General features: G+C 42.4%; 1 protein-coding gene and 1 non-coding gene across 3 annotated transcripts in view; one reads left to right on the forward strand and one right to left on the reverse strand.

Annotated features, from left to right (window-relative positions):
- The window catches only part of PCYT1B (phosphate cytidylyltransferase 1B, choline), a 330888-nt gene that overhangs the window by 86363 nt on the left and 222122 nt on the right, over nucleotides 1-22403 (reverse strand). For both annotated transcript variants that reach the window (XM_049766758.1, XM_049766757.1), the window contains exons 4-6: nucleotides 8442-8593; nucleotides 5487-5565; nucleotides 266-408 (exon numbers count right to left, since the gene is read on the reverse strand). In XM_049766758.1, the coding sequence (XP_049622715.1) occupies nucleotides 266-408; nucleotides 5487-5565; nucleotides 8442-8593 (374 nt within the window). The remainder of the gene's footprint in view (nucleotides 1-265; nucleotides 409-5486; nucleotides 5566-8441; nucleotides 8594-22403) is intronic.
- Nucleotides 826-1015, forward strand: LOC126000014 (U2 spliceosomal RNA). The gene has a single exon (XR_007492418.1). It is a non-coding gene; the product is annotated as a U2 spliceosomal RNA (small nuclear RNA).

The following is a 22403-nucleotide window of genomic DNA, read 5'->3' on the forward strand; positions in this document are numbered from 1 at the left end:
CTGGGTGTGGCCCCAAAACCAAACCAAACCAAACATAAAAGAGCTTCTTTATAAAGTAAAAAGCTCATTACCAATGTGCCTTGGGGAAGATAAGGGACTCCATTGGAGACTAGTTTCATGATCTGCAAAATGAGTATAACACTGTCTCAGGGGGTGATGTATGTAAAAACCGAACAATCCATGTCAACTATCTAGAACATCTGGCTGGATAAATTGTGTTGAAAGGGGATGAAGGGCCTGAAAGGGTGCAGAGCCACACACTTACGTTTATAAAGCTAACATTGAGTTCCTTGGCTGTGTACCCCCTCTGGAGGTTGCGGCGGGCATAAACATCATAATCACGGACAATTCTGGTGATGATGTCTGATGTTGAAATGCCTTCAGTTCTCTGTGTTGGGACAAACATTCCTGCGCATGTCAGAGAGAAGAGAAGAGGAAAAACTGAAGTGGCTTGAGTTGACTCCTTTTCTTTGGTGACCCATATTTTCAAAAACAACTTGCAACTCCTAAGCATAGTTGGGAAAGCTACACCCAGGCCCCAGGTAACTTTTCCAGCTGAGCTGTAGCTTCCTCTTGGCCACAAACACCATGTACATAGTCATTCTGGATCTGTTTTCTCTGTGCACATGCCCAGTTCCTGGTCCTCTCAAGCCAGGTTCTTCCTTTCTACCCTGGATCTTCCTTTCTGCCACATCAGCTGCAGATCCTCACATACTACTGAGTCCTGATTCAAGATTATGCTTCTGCAAAGGCTTGTCTGACACCATTGGGCAGACTCTACAACATTCAGGCCATGACCTTGTCTGCCATTAAGAAAAGTCTTTGATAGCTTCTCGGCCTTTTAGCTAAGATCAAGTGTAGTATCTCTTCTTATCAGTTTAATATCTGATACGTCGTCTATCTGATGATGTATATTAAATGGATTTTTGGCACTAGGAACTGGAATAGGAGCTTGCTCTGTCCATTCCATGCATCGACCTGGTATTGCAGTACCTCCAGGAACGGTGCACCAGAAAAAAAAAGAAAAGTCTTTGAAATATTGTAGAAAGAGGGTGTCTCAGAAGCATTGATTGTGCCTTGAATGTCTTTGCACCCCCAGGATTCAGCTCAGTTACCGTGTCCCACTTGAATGATGCTCAATATATGCTAATTAAAGTAGGATGTGAATGGAGAATAACAACTGAGTCAATGAAATAGTCAGATCACATCAACGCCCCTTCTTCCCTAAGAAGTCTTGCATCATGTTCTACCAAAGGAAAGGAAGAAAAAGCATACTATTTTTGTCCCCTCTCATCTAAAGCCATGCCTGTGGGGAGCCAGATGATTTATCTCTAAGAGCAGTCTACTCTGGATGGCAGAATCACCATTCAATACATGCGACTGACTAAAAATAAATAAAGCACAAAAGATGCCAAGTAGAAAGAAAAATTCATTGAGGTCCGTCAAGCTGTATTTGGCTATATAGAAAGTGATAAAGAGGTTGTGTAAGTTATCAGAGGCTAAGCCTCCGGCTTCTGATTACACTTCTGTGGCCAATTGAAATGAATAAAGTATTGGAAATTAAGGTTTTAATGTCCTATATGATTATGGGCACTAGGACAGGGTCATGAGACACAGGATGTCATGATGGTTCGACTCTGGAAACAAGACTCCGAGCATGGGATAATTGCTCAAGCCTCAGAAGGCAACTTCTGTGACCCCAGTCTCCTCACAAGAGAAATAAGGTGACTGGACCACGGTGACCTAGAACTCTGCTACTGCCCTCTCCTTCACTCTTCATGTACAATCTGCTTCCTAAATGTCTTCCCTTCCCAATGCACCCATTTTTTTCTATCCTTCATTCAAGTCAATGTTGTGCAAAGTGAGTGAGCAATTTAAGGAATGGTAGTAACTGTGGGTGCAATTCATGGAGGGAAGTTTCATTCATCCATTTAAAGATTTCCAGGGTGATTTTATTTCCTGAAAAGAGCCAGATAAGTTTGGGGACTTCTAGTCTAAACCAGTAAAATAAACACCACCTTGTTCAAAGGCTACAGAAAAGGCCACAAAACCGGTTTCCAGGTATTTGGGGTGTGTGTGTGTGTGTGTGTTTTCTCCTGGTTCCACTTGCCTCACAAGTAGATTCCCAAAGCTATTTTTCAAAATGCAAGTTGATACCAACACCCTTCATTGACTTTCTCCTCTTCTCTGTATTTAGATACAAACCCTTACTTTGGCTCAACATACAACAGTGTGCATTGCCTCATCCACATGTTTCTCTCATATCATTTCATGCCCTCTCCCCACCTCCATGTACAACTACAGGGAGCACCTTTAGCATTATATTCTATGGTGTTGGGCAATAGATCTACCTTGACTCAGTGTCTTGGCTGCCTCTTCGCCTCACTCAGCCATAAATTTCCTCTTTGACTGGTTAATGGAATCATCCATAGGCTTTCACCTTTTGGGGCACCTTCTCAAGGAGACCTTGAGAAGACTACCCAGACTGAGCCTCCTGTTATTTTCTCCCAGAGCCACTACTCTTTTCTTCCACACATGCTGTGGTTTTTTATAAAACCACTTGTCCAATAACAGCCTTTCTAACTCAACTAGCAGCTATATAAGGTGAAGAACTTCACATGTCCCATTCTTGTATATCTGCCCCACACTGGATCGCAAGCAGGCACTTTAGGAATATTTGTTGCAGGAATAACTGCATAAAGGTTGGTTTCTTTTGTGGCCACTTTGTTTGTTTGGCAGTTCTGGGAGAGCTTCTAGTGGTGCTCAAAGAGAACCACTTAGTGGCAAGGCTGGAACCCAAGGTTTTCACTTACAAAACATGCCACAAATCTTGTGAGCCACCTCCCCAAGTATATATTGTTTTCCAAGTGCTCTAAACCCCAGTCCTATTGGCCATATTGATACTGGTGCAGTTTTCAGCCAGTGGTCCCTATTGGGGCATCCTTAGAGCATTCTTTGGATATCATCTGCTCACAGTGTCAACAGCAGGGGGCACTGCTTATGTGAGAAAAAGCATCCAGCTTCCAATTTTTTATGATTTAAAGGAAAAAATTGGGGACTGCCACTAAGCTACCAAATTTCCTTAGGCTTTCTAAGAAAGTGAATTCAAACACAAAAAAACAAATGGAAGACAGAGGATGTGAACATTTCAACACACAGCTCTGAATAACAGCTATTCAGGGGACTCTGGTGGGCAGAGAATCCCAAGAGATTTCAAGTTAGGGGACCAGAGACAAGATTGTCACCTTACTCAGAGCAAGGTAGTGTTAGAAATGGACCCCATATTTCAGCAGGCAGATATTTCATCCATACTCCCGCCTGCTGGAATGTGAAGAAGACTCTATAGATGCTAAGAGGTTTTAACAGGTCATTTAGAAACAGGGCCCTGAGCCCCCTCCATTTTTTTGAAGCCCTGGGGTGGGTGTAACTGAGTAACTGAAAGTGGTGGTGGGGCTAAGAAAGATTTGCTTTGGCTGTTAGGGAGTTAGGTGTCTGAAAGAAGATCCAAGCCTTCTGCTTGACATAATGAGGCACCCGGCTTCCTCCAAATCCTAATTATTGCTCTGCTAAAAATATTCAGTAATGAGCATGATCACAGAACCTTTTTTATCATGCTTTTCAGAATTGTGGCGTTTGGTTCTGGAGCTATTTTAAGCAGCAGCACAGCACATGTTAATGAAGGAAACTTTCAACAGTAGTAGGCAATCTTAGAAGGATGGTGAGCAATGTGGACTGTACAGTCAATTGCATTTTAGCTCCATCTTTTCATGCAGTTCTGCTGGAGGACTCTGACATCTCCTTCTGACAAGCAGAATATGCTCTAAAGCTTAATTCATGCTCTTATTATGCTGGGCTCATTTAAAGTGATTTTTGACTTTCAAAATAAATCACCAGGGAAGTATAAAAGCCAAATGGGGCTGCTTAGAGGCCATTTCTGAGCATTGTTCTCTCACAGTGAAAACTCTGGCCTTCTCCATCTAGGCCCCAAACAGTTCTCTCCTGTGGCTCTTCTTTGGTGAGGAACTAACAGAACAGACCAATGGGCCACACTTGTGTACTTGTGACACGTCGCACATAGTCTTAGGTCAGTGCTCCAAGGGCAAGTCAAATTCCACTTGATTATTCTGTTTGGAGATGGGAATCGTGGGGAGAAGGTGGGAGCAACATGGCCCAAGTTGCAGGGACCTTCCAAGAATGAAAGAAGATGGCTCTGAGGGCAGAAGGCAGCAAAGAAGAGGACAAAAATGTTTAAGAAAGGAGAATGATGGGTAGGGTCATTAGGTCATGAGATAAGCTGAGTGGGTTCTGAGTTTGGCGACTTTAAAGTCATCAGGGGACTGAAGAAGGTTGATCCAGAGGTGCAGAAAGTGAAGAAATAATGGATGTGTAGCTGCAGGTTACTGGCAGGCAATGTCTTTGCAAGGAAGAGGATGCAGGGTAGGGGAAGAAATTGGTTGGCTTGATTTTGTGACTTTCCAAGTGGGTGTACGCTTAAAAGAAATGATGAAAGGGAGAACTTTGAATAGCAGAGAGAGGAAGACGGAAAGAAGTTTCCCCAAAGAAAGATGATACATAAGGCTATGGGAGAAAATGAACATCTCTTGCTCTGGATGCCTGAGAAGATAAAAGGACCAAAGATTATAAGTTATGTGGAGGACAGAGAAGAGGCTGCTGTGAAAGGAGCACTCAGAGCCCCATTTGGATGGAAAACTGTAGATCAACCTCAATGGAACAGGAACACTGAAAGTTAAGTCTGGAAAGAAGGAAACTACTTTCTAGCTTCTCACGAACTCCTGGGGGTGTTGACGAGAATCTTTAACCTTAACTAATTACTCAGTGCCAAATGGAAAACCACGAGCAGTTTGGGAAGGAGACATTTCAACCCAACACACACAAACACATATATGCATTCACTCATTTGCATTCCCCTGTATGGTCTGTGGCTAATATTCTCTTACGAAATAGAAGGAATCACTCTGCAAATAAGGAGCCCAGATTATTATGGGCCAGCTACATCTTTAGGGGGAAACTTTTCTGACAGTAACAAATAATTTCTCTGTGGAGGAAGATAAAGATTGCCTTTCAACTGCAGGAGCCTGGAGTTTGGGTTTGATGGGCCTTAAAATCTAGCCTCTGAGGGGAAATTGAATGCTTTGCTTTTGTATCTGCTGTTCATATTGTGACTGGGCTGTAGCCTTTGTCAACAGAGGCCAATAGAGCTGTGTTTTTCAATATTTCTCTGGCCATGTCTCATTCCTGTGGTACCCTTCTCCTACTGGGTGGTCTGTGTCCCTCACTATTTTTACAATTTTACCTGTAGCCACTTTATACTGTTCTGGAATCCCACACTGTAGTCATATGGCCCCTGGTTGAGAAATGCTACTGTAGAGACTGTGGACATGTTGAAAATTTAAACCCCAGCCTAGGAAAGTATTTTAAGAAACCTGGTTATTGCACAGCAGTAGACAGGGCGGCACAGAGCTCACCTGCTTCCTTTATATGCTTGTAGACGTCATCAGAGCCAGCAGAAGAATAAGGAATATCATCATGGGCCACAAAGTCAATCTGTAGGGAGAGAGAGAAGAACTATCATCATGGGATGGACATGCATATCTGTGATTTGAAAAGGTTTTTGAAATAAAGCTGCTGCAACAAATCACTTGAAACACAGTTTACAATATCATTTTTTGTTTTGTTTTTGGGTCACAACTGGTGCCACTCCTGGCTCTACATTCAGAAGTTGCTCCTGGCATGCTCGGGGAACCATATGGGATGTCAGGATTCTAACCAGGGTCTGTCCTGTGTTGGCCATGTACAAGGCAGACACTTTACTGCTGTGCTATCGCTCCGACCCCTACAATGCCATTTTACTCTTTGATTACAAATTACTTCTTTCTGGGGCCGGCGCGATGGTGCTAGAGGTAAGGTGTCTGCTTTGCCAGCGCTAGTCTAGGACAGACCGCAGTTTGATCCCCCGGCGTCCCTTATGGTCCCCCGAGCCAGTAGCGACTTATGAGCGCATAGTCAGGAGTAACCCCTGAGCGTCACCGGGTGTGGCCCAAAAATAAAAAAATACTTCTCACAAGATAAGTAGGTTTTCTTGGGGGTCCCTTCTGCTTCTAAACTTTTTCTTTCAGAAAATTCATTCATTCTTCAGAGTCCTTGTAGCCATGCAATGATGAACCCAACTCTCCATTTCCTGTCTCAAGGATGGCAATTGGCCCTCATACTTAAGTATCATTTTATAGTATGGCAATGGATTCACCCCTTTTTTCTCATGGAACCAATCTGTCTGGTATTAATTTTACCCTGAAGACCTGGTGCCCTATCCAATGGCACCTCAAATTTTGAAGTTTACCTAGAACCCAAACATCTTGGAATTAGACTATTTACACCCTACTCTCCATATGTGTATTGTGTGTGTGTGGTATGTGTGTGAGTGTGCATACACATGTGTACCCAATGTTACCTCTCCATTGCTATTACACCAAATTCAGGGCCCTGTCCCCTGAATCAATAATACCAATTTATACCTGACCTTTCTCACTGTAAATTCACTCCTTTCCAAGTAGGGGTGTATGTCCTCATTAATAGAATTTTCTTCTTATAATCTGCCTCTCTGCTGACCCTCACTAATTTCCTCTTTTCTACTCTATCAAGTGAAATCCTTGCCTAACTTTTAAAGTCCCAAATTTTTGTTGCTCTTGTTGTTATGAGAGGTTATAGCCTACAGTGATCAGGGTACACATGTGTGGTGCCAGAGAAGGAACCAAGTCTCCTACATGCAAGTCATCTACTCAGTCCATTGAAATATCTTTCTATCCAGGAAAGCCCTTCATACCAATGCTTCATACTATCACAAAAAGGAGAGTAGCCATTCAATTTGTTGGGCTATGATTCTTGTCCCACAACTTCCTGGCTATATAATTCATAAGTAAAATGATAATGGTAAAAAATCGGGATTTCTCTCTTTATTTTGGGCCATAGTCAGCATTGTTCACGTATTATTCCTGCCTCTGCACTCAGGGATAACTTCTGGTAGTACTCAGGGGACCATATGGAATACTAGGAATCAAACCAGGATTGGCTACATGCAAGACAAGTACCCTAAGCACTTTTTCAGCTGCTAAATCAGAATTTTTTACCTCAGTACTAGAGACATTGAGGACTGGTACATTAGTTGGTGTCGGTATATCTAATCTGTACCCTCTGGGAGGCTTAGTAGCACCCCTGGCCTTTACCCACTAGATGCCAGTAGCACACCTAGTTATTACAACCAAAAATGTTTCCAGATACCACCAAATGTCCTTTGGGGAACAAACATCACTATATGAGAATCATATGTAAAAGTACTTAAAAAGTAATAACTAGTACATAATAAATACTTCATAAGTGCTTATTATTGTTGTGGTGGTAGTCAGTTTGCTTCTAAACACTGAAACTGAGTTCTACTGCTCTCTGGCATATAACATCACCAACTCAGGGTTGCCATGACATTGAATATGATTCATAGAAGAGCAGAGCACTCAGCACAGACTTGGGCACATGGCATCTAGGAAGTGGCAGCCATCATTATCATCATTAGTATCCCCACAATGGCTCACACAAGTTGAATATACAATAGATGCTTAGTTAAAATGTGTTAGTGATTGCTGGAAGTAAATCTTATTGTAGTTTTCCCATTTTCTTTTATTCTTTCTGGGAAATTGTCTCCTCTGCGATTACCCATGCACATTTATCAGTGTTCTCTATTCTCTTCTGCATCGTGATTTTAAAAATAGCAAAGAAAACTCTTAGAACAGCTTAATCTTATTTTTTGTACTGCTTATAAAAGGAAAGAATAGCTCCTAATGTGGGACTGGTAGAGAGATAAAAAGCACATAATTTGAGACAGATCAAAAGAATTTCTTGTGTTTTGTACTAATATAAATCTTATATCAGTAGGAGCCTCGGGGTCATAAAATCATAGAGTACTTCAAGGTTGACCCTTGCCCTTCTGAATAAGTTGTGTGTTGATTTTCCGGTGAAACTGATACCTGAACAACTATAAGCACCAATGGTGATTGTAGTGGCCATGACTATGACATCTTTGGAGTTCTTCCTTTGGGCCAGTCAGTGTGTCAAATGTTTTAAAAGATGATCTCATCAAAGCTCTATATCACACCTAGTTTGCTGTTTAGGTAAGTGAGTTCACTCTGGTTCATTGTGGGGGATGAAGAGTACCTTGGGACGTAGGTGTCTGGTTCTGAGTGCACACACAGGAACTCAGAGCAGATCACATCCCAGGCTTGGGCGAATGAGAGGTGCAAAGGCAAGTGACACCAATGTGGTCATTCCTAAAGTTTATTTCAAATTTAAAGACAATCTGGGATTTCTGCAAGTAGTTTACAAAACTCAAATCCCCAATTATGCTACACAGTGAACCTGAAAAGATGAATTACCTTGTGTTTCTCAAGAAACTCTGGGGTAAGTGTCCATGGAGCATCTCTGATCACTTCATCCACATAGCGACAGTGTCTGAGAGCTTCATATCTCTCTGCTTCGTTCATCACGGTGAAGCCTTTGAATTTGTGAGTAAGATCATCACTGCAAACTAAAATAGGAAAATGCACTCAGTGCTGCAAACTAGCCCATGCCCTACCCACAGCCATGGTTTCTTCAAGAAGACAAAAAGTTCTTGACACAACTGAACTCATGTTTTTTTTTAACAAACAAAAGCAAAGGATGAAGAAAGCAAAGCAAGCTGAAACCCAGCAGCAATTTAGTGTTTCAACTTAGTGCTAATTACAATTGCATTCTCCACTGCAGCTTACTGGAGAAATATTTTCCAACATGACTCTCCTATCCTTTTGTTTTTCTTTTCTACTCTTCAGATATAAAATGGTCAAATGAACACATAGTGAAAGGAGGGAGAAGCAAGAAGTTAATGTTAGATTAAAACAATGAGTTCTAGAATGGGCATTCTCCATTCACCCCTGAACTAGGGAAGCCACCTACGAAACATCCAACATTGTCTATAACATCACCGGGAAGCAATCTTCTACCAGGGAAGACCCTACCGCTGCTCTGACATCGACCTACTCAAAAGAGACTTTCACTAAGACTTACAACAATAATGTCCTGCTTACTGGACAGGGCTCTCTGCATTGAGATTTAATTGTGAGGTGAAACTAGAGGATGTTTGACACCAGCCTGACTGAATGTAGGATATGCAGATTCCAGGATCTTTTGCCAACAACAGAGACTGTTTGAAAAATAAAACTGTATTGGCACTACAGACAAGGACTTGGATTAGACAAACTATTCTGCCGGAACCTAGAGCTGGTCTTATGCCAGGAAACTTCAGGGGTAGGGTCTCCTTGTATTTTTGCCAAGGCTTTTCCTTTCCATGTCACCCATATTTTGGTGGGCCTATGCAAACAATAATTGCCACTCTAATACCATTTTTACTTTGTTCCTTTGACTCTAAATTTTAAATAAAAAAATACCTACTTAAACTTTTAAGGTTAACATAAACTAATATGCATATGCATGGAAATGTAAAAAATACTATGCCTTCAATGTTTCAGGAGTTACACAAATATCATGGCTTTAAATTGCTTTGTGCACCACTAAGAAATGTTATAATGTATATCTGGAGACTTGTGGGACAAAGTAATTGTACATGGGTTCTGTTTTATTTCTTATTAATGTTCCTTGACTTTATGTTCAAAATTAAGGTGTCAGCAATGGGATTTCTTCTGAGAACTCTGTTTATTGGTGATTGTCCTTCCACGGTAACTTTACCTTGTCCTCTTTCTTTGCATCATTGTTCTCATAATTAAAATAAATAAATAAATAATTTTAAAAAGAATTTTAAAAGAAAATAAATACCTATGACTAGAAAAAAACAAAAAACAATGAGTTCTAGTTCTGTTCTCAGAATTGTACTCAGATAACTGTGCTCAGATGACTGTACTAAATAACTCACGTGTGAATCGAGTGCAGGCACGCACACGTTCACACACATTTTGGTCTCCTCAACTATCCATCAGGTCATACAAATCAAGAAGAGAAAGTAATAAAGATAAGATCCGTTCTAGCAGAGTTCATTCTATATACTCTTTCTTTCTAGTTCTCAGCATCCTGAACCTGCAAATAAGGAGAATAATAGTCTCCACTATTAGTCTTATAAAGGATTTTTGTGACTTCTCATGCTCTGAAATGAACGTTATCATTATCCTATAGGAAATATATTGGGGGGGGGACTTTCCTATATTTAAGGAGGAAAGTCATTATGGTTACAGTTCCTGTTTGTTGACTACTCCAGTTGCTATATAATACAGAAAACATGAGTGTCACCACAACACTATCAACCACATGGCAAGCTTGACAACTCTGATTAATATCAGAATCACCTAAGGGACTTGATCTATATGCAGAAGCCCAAACTTCACTACAGAGATTTGGATTCAGTGAATGCAAAGGTCAAAAATATAGTCTTCTGGGGGCCGGGAAGGTGGCGCTAGAGATAAGGTGTCTTGCCTTGTAAGTGCTAGCCAAGGAACGGACCGCGGTTCGATCCCCCGGCGTCCCATATGGTCCCCCCAAGCCAGGGGCAATTTCTGAGCACTTAGCCAGGAGTAACCCCTGAGCATCAAACGGGTGTGGCCCAAAAACCAAAAAAAAAAAATATATAGTCTTCTTCAAATTCATATGTTGAAATCCTAACCCACTATTAGCAAATGCCTTTTAGGAGCTGCTTAGGTCATAAAAGATCCTTGGGTCCAAGAGACAGAACAGCAAGTAAGGCAACTTCCTTGCATGCAGCCAACCAGGCTCAATCCTTGGCACCCATATGGTCCCCCAAACTTAGCCAGAAGTAAGTGCTGAGCACTGCCCTGTGTGACCCCAAACCACTCCTCTTCCCCCATATTAAAGATGAAGTCCTTATGAATGACATTTAGTGTCTTTAAATAGGGGCTCCAGGGGATGCCCTAGCCACTAGGTGATGGCGAACCTATGGCATGCGTGCCAGCTGTGGCATGCGAAGGCCTTGCAGCTGGCGCACGGGAAGGTCTGCAATTAAGATATGTGGCGTGACTGGAGACGAGTGTGCCAATGTCTGCTTTGCAGCTCACCTGGCAACAGGGCCGGACTGGCCTTTGGGAGAACTGGGCATTGTGTGACAGTTTGGGCACTTGGGCTCAAAAAGATTAGCCAACACTGTGGCCTAGCCCTTTCCACCATGTAAGGACAAAGCAGGAAGTAACTTTGAACCGGGAAAACAAATACCCTCAGAAGTGCTATGCTCACACATTTATCTTGATCAGGTGTCTGTCAGAAACATTAGAGGGAAACTGTTTTTGAATTATCCAGTCTGTGGAAGCTTGTTATAGCAACCCAAACAGTCTAATACAGTGGATTTGGACTGGGGCCCAGGCAGCTCTATTTTTGACAAGTTTTGAAGATGATTTTAATGTGCACAACATTTTAAATACTCCAAAGAAATCACGCTGTTAATATTCTGAGATGGGCCTGGTCTTGAATCCTCTATCACAGCTTAGGTAGGTGTTGGTTAGGAGTAGGAGCACAGTGATTATGTGATATATTGATTCACTGACTATATTGATCTTTGATACTCTACATAGGAATTATTTATGTATCAAGTTACACAGTTTAAGTCAGTGGTCCTCAAACTATGGCCCGCGGGCCACATATTGTATTTGTATCTGTTTTGTTTCTTCATTGCAAAATAAGATATATGCAGTGTGCATAAGAATTCGTTCATAAGTTTTGTTTTTACTATAGTCAGACCCTCCAATGGTCTGAGGGACAGTGAACTGGCCCCCTGTTTAAAAAGTTTGAGGACCCCTGGTTAAGTAATTGATCTAAGACTTTTCAAATGCTTCTTTAGGGCCTTATTAAAATACAAACTCAAGATTTATATTGAGTCCAGAGTACACAATAGTATAACAGCGTATAAGGTACTTGATTTACATGTGACTGACTCGGATTTCATCACTGGAGCCCTATATGGTCCCAAAACCCACTAGGAGTGAACCCTGAACTGTAACCCCTCCTCGAAACTTCCTCCTATCTCACTTGGAGATGAAGACCCTCCCATAGCTAGTCTATGGAAGGTAACAAAGAGGTTGCCTCAGGGGCAGAGAGAGAGATTCAGAGGAGGATTCAGCTAGAGAGGCAGCAAGAGAGGTCTCAGGAGAAGGACGCAGCATGTAGAGAGCAGAGACAGAATGAGATGCAGGGAAGCTTAAGGAGTTTGCTTCAAAGGTTAGCTTAGAAGCCACACATGGTGGCTAGGGCCTTATTAATAACAAGGCTTGTCTCCTGACTTCTACTGACTGCTGTGGATCATTTCCTCGCCATTAGACCTGCCAGCAGGAAGGGGTTTGCAGGCACTGGGAAGGCCAAGAAAGGCCTCACCATCCATCCACCTTCATCCAACCATCCAGGACTATTATTAATTTAATTAATACTTCAACTGGCCCTCGAACATTGATTTGAACCCTGGACCCAAGAAGACATTGATGATGGTGAGACTTCTGTTCTTGTGTTTAATTTTGGCCCTATTTAGCTCGAGTGAGCCCAAATTTTTGGGCCACACGGTGCATTTTCTACACGGCAGAGCCCTGTTCTGAGGGCAGAAGGGCCAGTGAAGGAGGGGAGCTGAAAGCTTGGAGCACCCCCCCCTTAGACACCTAGGACTGCGACTTTTCTGCAAAAGGTCCATGCCTCCCAATTTGCAGAGACTTATAGAGGCCACTTGGAAGAAGGCCAGAAAGAAAAGACTTTATTGATAGCAGACTGGTATTTTGATGACGTCCTTCAGCTTCCAACAGATTTGGCTTTGGAAATTTCAGACTTTCAGTTCAGACGATTGGAGTGGTGGCAGCAGTGGTGGAGACTGACCACTTTCTCAGCAAGATGTACCACAAAGCTCCCTCCCTTTGGGCAAGCAAACAGGGTGTGCTGCCACTCTGAGGGTGCATCAGAGGAGCTCACAAGCAGGCCAGAGTTGGTGGGCATGCACGGCTCCAACTGGGACCACCTACAGGGCTTGGGGTTCTGTGGAGTGAAGTCACATGATGAGCCCACATGGCCCGAGGATGCCCACAGCTTATTCATGTCTGGACAATTTGATGATGAGATAAAAATAATTAAAAGGGGGATAAAACAGTGAAGCCCAACAAGATATTTTTAAAACCTCCTGCATTTGAACTGTTTCAGGTTATCTCTTAACCCTTTAGTTGCATCATTAACTTGCTTACATAAATGAGTTTCATAGTTTTCCTTAATTAATATTTTTCTAATTGCATAATGTTTTGTGGTGTACTTTAATGTAGTAGCCTGTTTTCAAACTTTATTTTCTTTATAAGTGCTCTTGTAATTTTGTTTAGGTAAGGTTAATGAAAGGAACTAGGATGTTCCAGGATAAAAGTGCTTGGTTAAATAGCATTCATTTTTTTTAAACTACAGGTGTATTTTGAAGAAAAGTTTTGTTTATGGAAAAGACTGATATTTTAATTTTACACTTTGGAATTTATGCTTTGGGGACTATTAGGGTTCACGCCTTTGGCTGACAGAAGGCAGGAAAACAAAAGCTTGTCTTTTTCTTCTAACAAAGAACCCGGAGACGTAACCCCTTCCCCCAACTTCCTCCTATCTAACGTGGCGAGGGAGACCCCCCGTAGCTGGGAGAGGGTCTATGGAAGGTAACAAAGGGGTTGCCTCATGGGCAGAGGGAGAGATTCAGAGGAGGATTCAGCAAGAGAAGTCTCAGAAGGACGCAGGATGTAGAGAGCAGAGACAGGGTGAGATGCAGGGAAGCTTAAGGAGTCTGCTTAACAGGGGTCTCAAACTCGCAGCCCATGGGCTGTTTGCAGCCCTCTGTACAACATTTTGTGGCCCTGCCCTAGAGGAATCTTTTTTGTTTTGTTTTTTTTTTTTTAGTTGTTTGGGTCACACCCCTCAATGTTCAAGGCTTACTACTGACTGTGCACACAAGGATCACCCGACTTTGCCTCCTGCAGCCCCCAAGTAAATTGAGTTTGAGACCCCTGGCTTAAAAGGTTAGTTTAGAAGTCACACATAGTGGCTAGGGCCTTATTAATAAAGTTGCTTGTCTCCTGACTTCTACTGACTGCTGTGGATCATTTCCTTGCCATTATCCTGAACCCTCAGACCCGCTGGCAGGAAGGGGGTTGCAGGCACCGGGCAGGCTGAGAAAGGTTTCACCATCCATTCACCAATATCCACCACCATCAAGGACTTGATGAACAATAATGAGTATGACCATTCCCCCAAGATATTCGTATTAATCAAAATATCAGATAAATCAATTTTATGTTTTTTGACAATACAAAGACCTCTGTTTTGAACCCATACCTGAACAATTAAGTATAACTTCTAGATGGCCAAGATAATGACCTCCTGACACAGAACAAAAAAAACAAACATTGTGTTTATGCCAACATAGAGTCCTATTTTCACATCCTATAAGTGACCTCAAGAAGCAGTCGAACATGTTGACTAATTATTATCTAAACATTAATTACACCCAAAGTAGCACTGTTGTTCTTGAGTTTTGGCAAATGCACTCTGATAACCAGATGGAGACTTACCCATGGTATTCCACTGATGAAATTACTAAATGGATAGTTTATGCACAACTAACTTATTCTGGTATCTCACTGTACTCTAAAGGAAATATTACCAATATGCCGCGGAAGAGAAACTATAGCACAGAGGCTGAACTGTGAAGCAAAAAATACTTGGAATTCTCATTCCAGATTTGCTGCTTATTACTAGAAAATTTACTCCAGTTCCTAAAACTTGGTTGTTTGTCTTAAATTAGGGTGAGTTGTGAGATCTGTATGTGCTTATCTGTATGTGCAGAGCAATGAATACTCATTAACATGTGCCTATATTAGTATAAATACAGGGCCATTTCCGGAGAAACTTGAAGTTTTGCTTTTTCCCTGCCCTTCATCCTCCAAACATCCTCCAACTACTTAGTATAAACTCCACTGCATTAAGTGTCAAAGTTCAAGCTGCCTCCTGTCCTGTTGCTTTTCTAAAGCCAGAGTTTCTTGAGAATTCACTAAGGAAGAGGACAAAGAAAGATATTCCCTTCAAACAAACAAGAGACGAAAAGTCTGAACCTGCCAACAGCTGGGCCAGAAGCAGAGCCTTCTGAAGGTTGAGGACATGGTATTTTGGGCAGACAACATGTGGCTCACTTTTGGGACCAGAAGTTTGTTCCATTCTAGTGCTGCTTGGGGCTCAGATTGCTAGGGAAAAATAGTATTGAGCTGGACTGGAAGGCCCAGTACTGTTTCTGTAAGTATTAAAGACTTAGGCTTGATTCCAGAGAGGGGAATAGATCCTAGTAAGAGCTGAGACTGAATTTCCTACTTTATGCAGAAGACAGTCTTAGACGGAGTAATGGTTTCTATTAAAATACAAAATTGAGCATTTCAACGCAAGTTGACAAAGAAGTATTTTGTATTTACAATAAATAGTAAGAGTAGAATTGTGTTCAGTAGGTTTTCTTTCCTGCCTGAGAGGGAGAGCTATTTTGTATTTTTTTAAAAATAGTTTTTATTGGGCCCGGAGAGATAGCACAGTGGCGTTTGCCTTGCAAGCAGCCGATCCAGGACCTAAGGTGGTTGGTTCGAATCCCGGTGTCCCATATGGTCCCCCGTGCCTGCCAGGAGCTATTTCTGAGCAGACAGCCAGGAGTAACCCCTGAGCACCGCTGGGTGTGGCCCAAAAACAAAAAAAATTAGTTTTTATTATTTTCCCCTCCCCTCCTTATCTTTTATTTTAAATTTAAACAAAACACGTGATTATAAATATGACTGTAGTTGGGTTTCAGTCACAGAAAGAGCACCCCTCCTTCATCAGTGAAACATTCACACCACTAATGCACTTCATCTTCCTCCACCCACACCCACTGCCTGTATTCGAGAGAGGCATTCGACTTCACTCATTCATTATTGCCATGGTAGTTATTAGTGCTCTAATTGCACTCACCCCTCCTTGAGGTGAGCTATATATCGTGAGCCAGTCCTTCTGGCTCATCTCTGGGCATTATTACAATGTCTTTTATTTTTCTTAAAACCCATAGATAAGTGAGACTATTCTGCATCTCTCTCTCCCTCTTAATTATTTCACTCAGCGTAATAGTTTCCATGATCATCCATGTATAGGAAAATTTCATGACTTCATCTATCCTGACAGCTGCATAATATTCCATTGTGTATATGTATCACAGTTTCTTTAGTCATTCATCTGTTGAAGGGCATATTGGTTGTTTTCAGACTATTGCCTTACTCCCCATCTGATTTTCTGCAAAAGAGAGCCAATAAGATGCTATCTAACACAATCTCCAGGACCCAAACTCGATAATGGACCCATCCAAAAAAGAGGAGCCACTGTAAAAGACTGCTACCTTGCTCCCTGTTTGCTTTTCTGCACAAGACAGCCTACAAGATGCCATCGAACACAATCTCCAGTGCCCAAACCCAGTAAAGGCCCAATGTAAGAAGTAGAGTTGCTTTCTGCACAAACAACCAAAAAGATGCCACTGAACACAATTTCCAGGGTTGAAACCCAGCTAGGGCCACACAGTAAGGTGAGTGCTGATCTCTGCTGTGTTTGGGTACAGGAGAGCCATAATAAAAGACTGCTGCCATGCTCACCATCTGCTTTTCTGCATAAGACAGCCAAGAATGTGCCATTGAAGATAATCTCCAGGGCCCGAACCCATGAAGGACCCCAAAAATTAAGGTTTGTGTAGTACTGTGCAGTGCTTTGATCATAGGAGAGCCATTAGCAAAAAGAGCTGCCTTGCTCAGCATCTGATTTTCAGCACGACAGTCAAGAAAACACCATCAAACACAGTCACCTGTTCCAAATATGGAGAGCCTCGCTAATAAGGAGAGCCAGTAAAAAAGACTGCTGCCTTGCATCCCGTCCACTTTTCTACACAAGAAAGCCAAGAATATACCATGGAACACAATCTGAAGGGCCCAAACCCAGTAAGGGCCCAACCTAATAAGGCGTTTGCCGATCCCTGCCATGTTTGGGTACAGGAGAGCCATTATAAAAGATATATTTTAAATTTAAATTTATATTTTAAAGCCATTATAAAAGACAGCATTGCTTGCCATCTGTTTGTTTGCACAAGACAGTCAAGATTACACCATTATACAGAATTTCCAGGGCACAAATCCAGAGAGCCATTATAAAAGACTGCTATATTGCCCCATGTCTGTTTGTCTGCACAAGACAGCCAAGAAGACACCATCCAACACAAAACCTAGGGCTCAAGGTCAGTAAGGGCCCATGGAATAGGAGAGCCATTAAAACAGACTGCTGCCTTAATTTCCACCTGCTTTTCTGCATGAGACAGCCAGAAAGTCGACATCAAACACAATCTCAAGGGCCCTAAAATGGTAAGGGCCCCAATTGTTAAGGAGAGCCATTATAAAAGACTGCTGCTTTCTTCCTATCTACTTTTGTGCACAAGACAGAAAATAAGAAACCATCAAAAACAATACCCAGGGCCCAAGCCCGGTAAGGGCACCATTCAATAAAGACAGCCGTTATAAAAGAACAAATTTGCTACCCATCTGCTTTTCTGTACAATACAGCCAAGAAGACACCATCGAACACAATTTCCAAGTCTCAAACCTGGTAAGGGCCCCACCCAATAAAAAGAACCATTATAAAATATTCTACCTTTCTCTCTATCTTCTTCTCTGTAAAAGACAATCAAGAAGGCAGCATTAAATACAATCTCCAAGGTCCAAAACGAGCAAAGACCCCACCCAATAAGGAGAGCTATTATAAAAGTTTGCGGCCTTGCTTCCCCTCTGCTTTTCTGCACAAGTCAGCCAAGAAGACACCATCAAACACAATCTCCAAGGCCTAAACCCTGTAAGGGCCCCACTTAAGAAGTAGAGCGCGTAAAAAAAGTCTACTGCCTTGATCCCCGTCTGCCTTTCTGCACAAGACAGACAACAAGACGCCATTGAACAAAATCTCCATGGCCCAAACCCGGTAAGGACCCCACCCTATAAGGAGAGCCACTGTAGAAGACTGCTGCCTTGCTCCCCATCTGCTCTTCTACACAAGAGAGTCAAGAAGTTATCATCTAACACAACCTCCAGAACCCAAACTCGGTAATGGTTCCACCCAATAAAGGGGAGCCATTGTAAAAGACCCGCTGCCTTGCTCATTTATGCTTTTCTGCACAAGACAGCCTACAAGATGCCATCGAACACAATCTCCAGTGCCCAAACCCGGTAACGGGCCCACATAAGAAGTAGAGCCATTATACAAGACTATTGCCTTGCTTTCAGGCTGCTTTCTGCACAAACACCCAAGAAAATGCCATTGAACACAATCTCTAGGACTGAAACCCAGTTAGGGCCACACACAACAAGGTGGGTTCTGATCTCTGTAGAATATAGCCCTGGATGGGGCTGGTTGGTGATGGATGGTGATGGAGGGTAAGAGGCCTTTCTCTTCCAGTTCAGACCACTCATCTGCCACTTTGTTCAACCGGCGGGTTCAGGATAGTGGCGGGTAGAAAACTCACAGGCAGTCAGGCTTCAAGAGATATCAGCTTTATTCAGTGGAAGAAAACTTAAAAAATGATCCCCAGCCTTCCTCAGATCCTTGCTTTTATTGATAAGAATCAGGTACCACCTTAGGGTGAGGCAGAGTACCAAGTAAGCAATAATCCAATATACTATCATCAGATCACACCCTAGGGTGGGGCACAATTATTGATTAGGGTAGGATCAGTAATACAACAATCTCCGACATGTTTGGTTAAAGGAGAGCCATAATAAAAGACAGCTGCCTTGCTAGCCATCTGCTTTTCTGCATAAGACAGCCAAGAAGACACCATTGAAGACAATCTCCAGTGACTAAACCCGTGAAGGACCCCCAAATTTAAAGTTGGTGCTGTTCCGTGCAGTGTTTTGGGCACAGGAGAATCATTATCAATAAGATATGCCTTGCTCAGCATATGGTTTTCAGCACAAGATAGCCAAGAAGACACCATCAAACACAATCACCAGGCCCAAATCTGGAGAGCCTCAGCTAATAAGGAGAGCCATTATAAAGGACTGCTGCCTTGCATCCCGTCTGCTTTTCTTCAAAAGAAAGCCAAGAATATACCATGGAACACAATCTGGAGGGCCAAACCCAGTAAGGGCTTAACACAATAACGTGAGTGCTGATCCCTGCCGTGTTTGGGCACAGGAGAGTCATTATAAAAGATGGCTGCATTGTATTCCATCTGGTTTTCTGCACAACAAAGCCAAGATGATGCCAAATCCAGAGAGGCATTATAAAAGACTTCTACCTTGCCCCATGTCTGCCTATCTTTACAAGACAGCCAAGAAGACGCCATCCAACTAAATAACTAGGGCCCAAGGTCGGTAAATGTCTCATGCAATATGGAGAGCCATTGAAAAAGATTGCTGCCTTAATTTCCATATGCTTTTCTGCACAAGACAGTCAAAAAGTCACCATTAAACACAATCTCAAGGGCTCAAAGTGGTAAGGGCTCCAATTAATAAGGAGAACTATTGTAAAAGACTGCTGATTTCTCCCCATCTGATTTTGTGCATAAGACACCATCGAATAAAATACCCAGGGTCCAAGCCCAGTAAGGGCACCATCCAATGAGAGCCATTATAAAAGAACTGATTTGCTGCCTGTCTGCTTTTCTGTATAAAACAGCCAAGAAGACACCATCAAACAAAATCTCCAGGGCCCAAACCTGGAAAGAGCACCACTCAATAAAAAGAGCCATTGTAAAAGATGCTGCCTTTCTCCATGTCTGCTTCTCTGTATAAGACAGCAAAGAAGCGCCATTGAATACAGTCTCCAGGGCCCAAACCCAACAAATACCATAACAAGAGCCATTATAAAAGACTGAGGCTTGCACCCTCCCCCCCCCCCCCGCTTTTCTGGATTAGACAGCCGAGAAGACACCATCAAACACAATCTCCAGGGCTCGAGCCCTATAAGGACCCCACATAAGAATTAGAGCCCTACAAAAGACAGCTACCTCGATCACCTTCTGCCTTTCTGCACAAGACAGACAACAAGACACCTTACAACACAATATACAGGGTCCAAATGCGGTAAAAGCCCCATCCAATAAGGAGAGCCATTAAAAAAGTTTGCTGCCTTCCACCCTGTCTGCCTTTCTGCAGAAGACTGCCAAGAAAACGCCATAGAAACCATTTCCAGGGCCCAAACACTGTAAGGACCCCACCCTATAAGGAGAACCATTGTAAACGACTGTTACCTTGCTCTTCATCTGCTTTTTGCATAAGAGAGGCAGGAAGACGCCAGATAACCCAATCTCCAGTGCCCAAACCCGTTTTTTCCCCACCCAATAAGGTGTTTGCTGATACCTGCCATGTTTTGGGCACAGGAGAGGCATTATAAAAGCCTTGTTTCCGTCTGCTTAATCTGCACAAGACAACTAGAAGATGCCATCAAACACAATCACCAGGGTCTAAACTAGGAATGACCCCACTTAATGAGGAGAGCCATTATAAAATACTGCTGCCATGGTCCCCTACTGCTTTAATGCACAAGACAGAAAACAAGAGACCTTCAAACACAACATACAGGGTCCAAATCCACTAAGGGCACTATCCAATAAACAGAGCCATTAGAATAGTCTGTTGCCTTGCGCTCCGTCTGCTTTTCCACAGAAGACTGCCAAGAAGACACCATCGAACACAATTTCCAGGGCCCAAACCCAGTAAGGACCCCACTCATAAGGAGAGCCATTGTAAAAGACTACTGCCTTGCTCTCTGTCTGCTTTTCTGCACAAGACAGCCAAGAAGACACCATTGAACAAAATCTTTAGGGCCCACACCCAGTAAGGACCTAAGTAAATAAGGAGAGCCATTATTAAAACTGCTCTTCCTACCCATCTACCTTTCTGCACAAGACAGCCAAGAAGACACCATTTAACACAATATCCAGAACTCAAACCTGGTAAGGTCCCCACCCAATAAGGAGAGTCATTATAAAAGAATGTCGCCTTGTTCCACATCTGCTATTCTGCAACATACAGCCAAGACATGATTGAGCAAAATCTCCAGGCCTAAATCCGGTCAGTACCCTAGCCTATAAGGTGAGTCATTGTAAAAAAAAAAACTGCTGCCTTGCTTTCCATCTGCTTTCTGCATAAGAGAGGCAAGAAGACGCCAGAGAACCCAATCTACAGGGCCCAAACTTATTATTGCTCCCCCAAAAATAAGGTGTTTGCTGATTCCTGCCATGATTTGGACACAGCAGAGACATTAGAAAAGATGGGTGCCATTTGGACAGCGACCATTCAATCCAGAACCCCAGATCCCAGAGGTGAAACACAGGTTCCAGCAACAATACTGGAACCAAACTCCTCCTGGGGAAACTCCGAATACCGGCCTGGCACCAACTTGTACCAGTTTTAGCATGATAACCTGACATGAGGAAACAGCAACAACTTGAGCTAAGAGAGGGCTGCCTTATCTCACTACCTAATGGTATGATACAATTGGGAGACATGTCATCCTTTGCCCTAAGAAAAAAGCAAAATTACTATTTACAGAAGACTGAATTCGACAAATATGGTCTGGACAGAACCTATCGAGGGTTCGATGAGGACGTTCCTAGCCTAGGCCTCAGCCTAGAATTTGTACAAAAACCAAGATCCCTAATTCCAGAGATCTGACTTTGACAACTGTGACCGAGCAGAAATTATGGAACCATGCTGAAAAACTATACCCTAGGCTCTGTCCTATGATCTGAACAAAAAACAAAACCACTAATTACAGAAGATTGATCACAACAATGGTGATGGAACAGAACCCCTAGAACCATAAAGAAAAAAATCTCCCCAGCCTTCACCCTATATTCTATGCAAATAACAAGAGCTCAAGCTACAGAGGTGGGATGCCGTCACCCACATATGATTGGAAAGTTTTCTAGAAGGATTAAACGACCTTAGGGTGCCATAAATGAGTGAGTATGGAGCCTGTAGGATTTTCCATGTCTGTATGCTTCAAGGGTGGAGAAACCCTGCATTTCTTAGATCAAGGGAATTTCCGTTCTAGTTTTGCCAATTTAAGAAGAAGAAGAAGAAGAAGAAGAAGAAGAAGAAGAAGAAGAAGAAGAAGAAGAAGAAGAAGAAGAAGAAGAAGAAGAAGAAGAAGAAGAAGAAGAAGAAGAAGGAAGAAACCCTTTTTAAGGAGTTTCTGGTCTGTTTTCTTTATTTAGTTATTATTTTTTAGTTTAGATTTGTTGCTGTTCTGCTGGGCTTTTTTCATTTTTATTTTTATATATCTTTATTAAAACACCTTGATTACAAACA

Source organism: Suncus etruscus, chromosome X, assembly GCF_024139225.1.
Source record: "Suncus etruscus isolate mSunEtr1 chromosome X, mSunEtr1.pri.cur, whole genome shotgun sequence".
Lineage (NCBI taxonomy): Eukaryota > Metazoa > Chordata > Mammalia > Eulipotyphla > Soricidae > Suncus > Suncus etruscus.